The 9,066-nt window shown below is 39.7% G+C and overlaps 1 protein-coding gene across 2 annotated transcripts in view; it reads left to right on the top strand.

The window, feature by feature from the left end:
• LOC146665399 (peroxisomal succinyl-coenzyme A thioesterase-like) overlaps positions 1-2,725 on the top strand; it is a 25,552-nt gene extending 22,827 nt beyond the window's left edge. The window contains exons 10-11 of one of the 2 annotated variants that reach the window (XM_085413025.1): positions 1,468-1,609; positions 1,861-2,725. In XM_085413025.1, the coding sequence (XP_085269151.1) occupies positions 1,468-1,609; positions 1,861-1,991 (273 nt within the window). In that variant the 3' untranslated portion in view covers positions 1,992-2,725. Of the gene's footprint in view, positions 1-1,467; positions 1,610-1,860 lie in introns of those variants that run through there. The other variant, XR_014912601.1, reaches the window with a different exon arrangement.
• The last annotated feature ends 6,341 nt before the right edge of the window (positions 2,726-9,066 follow it).

The raw sequence follows: 9,066 nt of genomic DNA on the forward strand, positions 1-9,066 counted from the left end.
AGAAGGTGGTTGAAATAAGGTTAGAAATGGGATTAACCCTCTCAAGGCAGGCGTTGCAGATTTGCAACAGTTAAAAACTAACGACCTGATTACCCCACATACATATTTTATGAGGGTTTTTTTACTCAGAAGTACCACTGCAGGACTTGGTTGTGCATTAGCAATAAAAAGTTTAAGTTTAATTTGAGCCTGAGAGGGTTAAAAGAATCTGCATGCATTGCTTTGAACATTCCTCAGCAAACTGCCCTGGTTGATGTAGCACGGACTCCCAACAGAGTAGTAACCACAGACTGGGGCAACCTGTCAACCTCCAGTTGAGGTTCAGGCTTAGGTGTTCTAGGCAATGCCCCAGATCTCCAAGCGATGCTGCAGACATGTGTAAGCCAAAATAGCCTGATGATTGTCATCTCCCTGATAGCCCTTCCTTGTCAGAAAAGTGGAGCTTTCCATTGCTTGAACCTCCCCGTGCTGAGGATGTGTCACCATTGGGGAAAAAAAGTGGTTAATGCCATCACTGATGGCCAACACAGGAACTATAAATGATAACCCTGCATCATTTTATAAACCATCGAAGGGTTTGCCCCCAAGAGTCTCCCAGGACAGCTGATTCCCCACGGGACACTGGGGCAGCTCCAAGAGTCCCCCAGGACACTGGCCACCCAGGGAGGTAGCAGGAAGAGGCTTGGTCCTGAAATCTTTCAGAAACAGGGAGGAGGCTTTTGTAGCCCCTGGCTCCAACCCTTGTTTTTCTGTGGGCTTTGTTCAGCTTTACCACACGGAGTGCTGCTTCCTATAGCATCGAGCTTGTGTCTGGCTCAGATATAGCAGATGGAACCACAAGTAGTTTAAGTAGACAGCCATGGTTTTCTACCTAAGATAGCCAGAGGGCAGTGCTTTGCTATCCAGAAGGAGGTCATAGCCCTGCTGGTTGCCACTCTCTGCTCCTTCATTACCTTTACCAAAAGTAGAGAGGTTAGGACGTGCTGCATTTCTATGGCATTTCAGATCCATCCCCCAGCAGTTTAGTCACTCGGTACTGGTACATCACTTGCGTTATCCTCCCGTTCCTGGATTGTCAGTTAAATATATAATTGCCTGCAACATCCAATTGGAACAATATTTCACTTCACAAAAATCTCAAAAATATATTTGAAAAAATTCTACTAAATAAAACAGAAAATAAAGCATATAGGGGGTAAAGGGGATCAAAACTATAAAATTCAAATCGAAATTTCTCAGGTTTTTGGTGCATTACATTTGGGATGGGTAATAACTTATTGAAGATCATTAGACATAATTTTGTGAGTTCTCTGGCTAGTAAGTATCAACATGATTTTTTTAGATAAAATGTTTTCAAGTTTGTGTCTGTAAAGAATAAATTATGTGACAACTAAAGGGCTTCACATAAAAAAGACACAACAAAACTATTTCAAAAATATAAGAACGTTTTACTTTCATGTTTTCCAGATTAAGGAAATGATGGCACGAGCGGGGAACAGTCATCTGCTCACTGTCCTGTCATACCCAAATGCAGGTCACTTGATCGAACCGCCCTACACACCACATGCCAGATCTAGCACCTTCAAGACCGTTGAAATAGAAGAGAAGGGTAGGTTCACTTTCACACTGCAAGGTTGTAGACTGTCTCAGTTGTTCTTTGAGGACCAGAGGGGTCCACATTTTGGCAGGTTTGAGAAATGAATGTTATTTAAAGTTGATGTTCAGGTAATTTTGTGGCAAGAAAATGATTGTGAAAAAAACTCTGGACTACACATGCAAATTATCAGTAAATTTCTTGCGGTACCAGTTTTGGTAACAGCAGTTTTTTGGGGAGTCCTGATGTCTGTTTTGTTTTTGCAGTGATGTGTCTGTGGGGTGGACAAACGGTGGAACATTCTCGAGCTCAGGAGGATGCCTGGAAAAAGATGGTGGTTTTTCTCAGAGAGAATCTGTATGGTGGCAGAAACCCTACCTCATTTTCTCACCTGTAGTCAAGATGATGACATGAGTTCCAAAGTCAATCCAAGATGAAAATATTTGGCTAAAGACATAGTTAGGTGAGACGACAATGGAAGCTCTTCTGTGGCAATCAGTATATAATGCATTGCTATGAAGATATTGATTATGACCTTTGGATTCAGTTTCAATATTACTTATTAAAAATGTCTTCTTAATAGAAATAGTTAACGGGTGTAATGGCTTTTGTAGTAGGAAGCTGCCACTTCATATGATCATTAAATCATAAACTACTTTTACAGAAAGACAAGCAGAGACAATTGTTCCCCCACCAAATACTCACACAAACCAAAATATCTTCCTGCACTATACCGATTTAACAGGATAAACTGGATAAGGTGCACTGCTTTTTGACTGATGAATTCTAAAATGTTTTTACTACTATAATTAAATAAATATCTAATATATTACAAAAAATTATTAGTGAAAATGACAAGTGGTGAAGAAATTTTTCAAACCATTCCTTTAGGAAAAGAAGCAATAAAATACTGAAAGCACATCAGTACACATAAAAATGTACTACTGAAAACTGTGCATTCAGACTGACTATAAGTTTAATTTCCAGCATCAAATTCTATACATCATGTCTGCAGTAGTTGTCCTTTGGGGATCTCTGGAAAAAAGTTGTTTGTGAAAAATAAATATGTTGGCCTGTGTTTGTAAAGTGTATTAAAATGTTAATAACAAATAAAGGCTAAATTAAAAGGTTTGATCATTACATGACATGGTTAACTGTCAATATCTATAGGGACAATTAAAATATGAATGAATGTAGAGTGTAACAAAGTATATTTAAGTAGTTCATAGTTCATCAAGTTCAAGTTCATCAAGTTCATCAAATTTTATTCACCACATGCAGTGGCAGGTTGCCCTGCAGTGAAATGAACCCGCCCCCCGACCTTACACACACAACACAGACATCACATGGGGACACAAGTCAGAGAACGGTTGCATTACAGAAAAACCACTGAAATGTACACTACAATGGGAAAAGTACAAGAGGAAAAAAAGAGACCTCTACTCATGCTGGGCTATATGAGAACAGGAAACAAAAAAACTCCTCTGCACAGAAAGCACATAAATGTCCACAGTACAACATTATAGAGCACGTGACCAGCAACGGGGTTGGGTAGGGGATAAGGAGTAATCCCAGGCAACACAGCAGGCATCCTGCCACTGCGCCGACTCTCCAGCAAACTCTCCCCTCCTCGATTCAGAGATGGTCTTTCCCTTTTCACGTAAATGGCCTCCTTGACTGTGCGCTCAAACCAGCGTTCCTCCCTGTCCAAGATGTGTACATCCTCATCATTGAAAGAGTGTCCACGGGCCTGTAGGTGTGAATAGACTGCAGAGTCCTGGCCTGACGAGGTGGCTCTTCTGTGTTGTGCCATCCACTTTGCCAGAGGTTGTTTTGTTTCCCCGATGTATAAATCCTGACAATCCTCCTGGCATTTAACAGCGTACACTATGTTACTCTGTTTGTGTCGGGGGACCCGATCCTTGGGGTGGACCAATTTTTGGCGCAGTGTGTTTTGGGGTTTAAAAGCCACAGAGACCTGGTGTTTAGAAAAAATGTGTCTCAACTGCTCCGATACTCCTGACACACATGGGATCACTACAGGTTTTTGCTTAGGCAGCGGTTGTCCTTTTCTCCTGGATCGGCTGGAGCTTTCTTTTGGTGCCTTCCCAGCTTTGACAAAAGTCCAGCTGGAATAACCACATTTACTCTTCTTGAGGTGCTGTTCTTCTGCTTGCCTGGCCGCTGTGTCTGTGGGGATGGTGTTCACTCGCACGATTTGATATCCTCGTGTCGGTGTTGTTCCCACATCATCATAATAAATGTTGGTTCAAGGTTCAACATTGCAAGTGACCAATCAAATTGTTGTGACGTCATACTTTTGCGACTTTGGAAAAAACCGCCTTAAAAAAAATCTACTTAACTTGCGAGAAACCGCCTCTGTCTGCCAATCCAGCACCGACACGAGGATATCAAATCATTCCTTTTGCACACAGGGCCATGTAGGTTTGGATTTTTTCCCCAATTAATAATAAACACCTTCATTTAGAAACTGCATTTTGTGTTTACTTGTGTTAGCTTTGTCTAATATTTAAATTTGTTTCATGATTGGAAACACTGTAGGAGCAAAACAAGAGCAAAAACTATTGGTGTTGTTTTCAGCAAATGATTGGCATCATCATGTATTGCTTTTTGTCCTGGCAGGCAAAATGAATTGTGGCACACAGAGTTATATTTTATGTCCAGCTAGTTTTGTTGCAGGTAGATTACAACCAAATTCTATACACCATTATGATCATAAAAAACAAGATGCAGGTGATCATAACAAAAACCTTCCTAAGAGGCTTTTTAGTTATAGTGTTACTTTTTACTCACTGCATTTCATTTCATTAAGAAATCCAGAGATCTGTGTGTTTGTTTGCAAACAGCTGACATTATGTATGTGTTCTTGTAGCAAATAAACACCTCTCCCCCACAACAAACAGCAAAAAAACAAACAAACTGAAGAGAAAACATAAACAAATGTTGTCCTGCATGGAATAATTAAAAATTGGATTTTGTATGTTTTTGTCTGCATGCATTTTGCATTTCGATGCCTGCAGACACACATTTTTAAAACCAGGTTTTAGGTGCCAAGTTTATAACTGTTTCTGGTGGATGAAATGTTTTTTGTTTTTTTTTAAAATAGCAATACTTAAAAAACAAAAGACAAAACTCCTTTCCTATTTTGAAGTTGTATATATACTTTATCTTCATTTCCATATTTTGTGTTTTGTTCTCTATGAACTCATTTTCTCTTCTCTTTCCACTCAGTCCCAGCCAGTCGGGGCAAATGGCTCCCTCTCTGAGCCTGGTTCTGTTACTTTCTGTTAAGAGGTTCCTTCACACCATCGCCTTCCCACAGTAATAGGATCTAATTGTCTCTTTATCTTCTAGTGTAACGTACCTTAAAGTGACTATTGTGATTTTATTTATTATAGACATAATGAATTGACATCGGAGAACCGGCATCTAGTTGTAACTACGACTTGTGTCCGCTAGGTGGCGTCTTTTCTCCATCTCTGCTGCTTTAACTTCGGAAACCCCTCTACCTGTGCAGTATTCTCTTAGCTTATTAACCTTATGTGTGACAGCACCAGTCGGGCTTCTTTTCTTCTCTTCTATGATGTGACTGACATCATTTCAGTTTGGTCCAGGATCGTGCAGTCCCTGCACAAGTCTGTCACTGGTTCTGTTAGGGGGAGCTTGACATGAAACTCTCATCAGCTTCGTGTGACGAGCACGAGAGCCGCCAGTGTTTTCTGTGACGTAGGCCAGCCGCACACTGCACTTTGGAGAGCTGCGAGAGGCGAAGAAAAGCATGCGCTTCTCTCTTGTGGACGCAACCGGCTGCTCTTATAAGGTCCATTCTCTGAATTGTCGGACACTTTGATATGAGACCAATCAGGACTGGAGAGGGAGGGTCCTGGGATTTTCCCGTGTGAGTCGAACCTACACTTGCAGGCGATCAGGGTTGATATTAACCTGAAGACATGACAATTTCTCTGACAGAACTATGATCACCGCTGATCTCTAACTAAAGACACGGAGGAAAAGGTGAATTTTCACATCACTTTTTTGTTTGCGGATGCTGGATCGAAACTCAGTGGAGGAATTTGACTGAACAGGTTTAATGTGATGTTACTAACTGCTGGAGACACAAGACAACTGGCTGACTTGCGAAGCTGACGAAAAAACCTCTTCTTACTAGGATAAAAAAGATTCCTGAAGATTTACCGGTGATATTTGGCAGGTAAATTTTAATTACATTACATTTAAATTTTCTGTAAATGTAGCTACACATGTCGCATGTAATTGATAACGTTTTTGTGATCTATGGGAACATGTTGGAGCTTCGGATTCTGCAGTCAATAATCAGTTAATCATTTAGTAGCAGTTTACAAAGCTGCCAGTTTGCTTCTCAAGCTGTTTGTATGTTTCAATTAAAAATAGATTTTGGGACTGTAGCTAGTTCTGAATGCATTTGACTCAATCGTGCACATGAGCCCACAGTGTACAGTGCTGGCACGCTTTTACGCCCCCCCGCCACCACCCCTCCTTTTTTATGGATGCGTCTTGGTGACTTCGTGCGCATACCTGAAAAATGCTTGCGTGTTCTCCATGTTCCCACTGGGAAAATGTTCAGGCACGTGTGAGTACGCTCAGCTTAAGAATCTACACTGTACTTAGGATGAAAGGTGTTTGCTCCCTATTATGATGAGTTTGCGTGTGCAAGGCTCACTAAGTGTGTGTCTTAATGGCAAAGAGGCGTAGAAAAAGGGGCAAATAAATAAAAAAATAAAAAAATAAAGCAGAATTAACTGAAGGAAAGGATAAAAAGAAGTCGGTGAGCTGCACAGAAACAAAGTGCAGCTCACAGAGACAATGCGTGTGTGTGTGTGTGTGTGTGTGTGTATATATATATATATATATATATATATATATATATATATATTTTTTTTTTTTTTTTTTTTCTTTTTTTTCCACTGTGCAGCATCCAATAAGAAGTTGCTGGCTTTATCTATTTACCTGGAATCTACTGCCATCATCATCATCACCCATCATCTAGTTCTGATGGATACAGCAAAGTTCATAAGGCAGGTAGAAACTCGCAGTTCAACCATTGTTTAGATACACTTATAGCCAGGTGTATGTATGAACTTGAACAGACTTTGGTATATGAGGAAGGAAGGGTTGTTGCAATACTGGGATCTCCAGCTCAATTTTGATCCCTGGGGAAAACGGTAAAGAGGCATATTTTTTTTTTTTTAAAAGAAGAAGCTGAAAGCAATACAAAAATAATAATGAGGATGATGATGATGATGATGATGATGATGATGATGATAATAATAATAATAAATCTGTCACAACACTATTTTAAAGGTGACTGGTGTAGACCAGAAATATGTTAAGAAACTAGTAAAGTGTGTATATTATATATATATAATTTTTAATTCAGTTATTATAGTGCCAATAAACAAACCAAAAAACAAACCAAAACAAACAAAATAAAAACCACTCTCGGACTAATAAAGGCTTTCTTATTTTATTATTATTATTATTATTTTTGTTTTTCAGTGGTTGCCACAGCAGATGAGCGCTTGATTTATCAAAGATTTTATGCTGGATAGGCTTCCTGACACAGTCCCCCCAATTATTCGGGCTTGGCACTGGCATTAAGAGTACATTAGCTTGTGTTCCCTGAGTTTGTGGCTACATGGTAACCTCTAATAGTTAAGTGGCTAACATTAATTTGTATCCTGGCCAGGTAAACATTTATAACAACTGTTAAGAACTTCTTGTTCAAACAGGAGCTTTACTGACTTCTCAAAATTCCTTCTAAAGTGTTGTTCATAATTGTGAATGCCAACTACTGTTAGTGAGAGGAGGTGCTGTGTGCCTGACTGTCTACACAGTGTTGTATTTGTCTCACCTGGAGGAAGCAAAGACAGCACTATTGGTATTGATTGTGTTATGAAAAAGTATCTAATCTGATATCTGTTAAATTTTAATACTGGTTAGTATCTGAGAATAATATTTTGACAATATTACGATTGTCTGTTGTTCTCCAAATACAAATTTGTCAGATTTTCCAAACTGGTGTTGTTCTTTTCTCTATAGTCTAAATGTGGTGTACTTTATTGTCTTTAGAACAACAACAGTGTCCGTCACTGTCACAAGGGCTCCCAAATGGAATACTAGTTGTTTCATCTGGAGAAGGTGAAGACTACTCAGTGTTGCTTATCTTTGTATACGCACTTGTCTTATTTGTAGGTTTATCCCCCAGAAAGAAATCTGCTGGCCTCTCAGCTTGCCTAGGTCCAGTTATTGTTAACCAGAGACAGATGGATAAAACGGAGTTAGCTACAAGCAGAGGTGGGTAGTAAGAGCTACGTTTACTCCGTTACATTTACTTGAGTAAGTTTTTTAAAAAAAATATACTTTTTAAGTACCTTTTTTGCACGATACTTTTTACTTTTACTTGAGTACAATTATGAAGAAGAAACGGTACTTTTACTCTGCTACATTTGCAAAATTCGACTCGTTACTTTAAAAAAAAAAAAATTAGTTTAACACATTAGATAACATGCCGTCAGTGGAATTTCCGGTAATTTTTTCACCAATAAGATGTGGCCATGTCGGTGTCTTCAGTGAGAGCCAAAACAACAACTTTTCAGCATGAAACAACTCAATTCGTGTAACCTGAGGAAATGGTAAGTTTTCTCTAAATATCTTTTTAGCTGTGGTTAGCTGGATGTCAGTCTTATGTTACAGCAGCTGTGTCGAGCTTGAGCTGGCAGTAGTGATGTTCGATTCGTGAACGAATCGTTCAATACTCGAGAATCACTTTACTGACTCGTGAATCATGATTCACAAGCCCAACTGACTCACTGACTCATCCCTGTTTCTGTTAGCAAACTAATTTGCTTAGTAGAAATATATCTAGCTTATAATTAAAATTGTGGGGGGGGGGGGACAACAGCCAGTTTCTTAACAAAAGTATTTCTGCTCTGAACTGGAAGAAAAAACCCTGAGTAGAAGCTCACATCAAGAAAATAGCTCCTCGGTTCACAGTAGCATCGCTCTGCTAACATGCTAACAGCACATTTGAGCTACTCACCCCCTCCCTCCTGTGCTGAATCATAGAGCAAACGAATCACTCACTCACTCACTCACTCACTCACTCACTCACTCACTAACCCCCTCCCTCCTGTGCTGAATCGTAAGCGTAAGCGAATCACTCACTCACTCACTCACTCACCCCCTCCCTCCTGGCTCACAGCTTCTTCTTCTTGGTTGGCAATCAATGTTAAGGTGCATTACCGCCCCCTGGCTCACAGCTCAGTGGACATTTGGATGAGAAAATATATATTTAACACATTTAAGGAAAATGCTAATAAAATAAAAATAAACAAAATAAATGTTTTGTGGTCAGCAGACTGCAAACACAATCACCGAGAGCCCTTCTCATAATATCAGGGGACTTCAATCAT

The sequence above is a fragment of the Rhamphochromis longiceps genome, linkage group LG7 (genome assembly GCF_057381845.1).
Source record: "Rhamphochromis longiceps isolate RC_006_pf linkage group LG7, R_longiceps_female_GT1.1, whole genome shotgun sequence".
NCBI lineage: Eukaryota > Metazoa > Chordata > Actinopteri > Cichliformes > Cichlidae > Rhamphochromis > Rhamphochromis longiceps.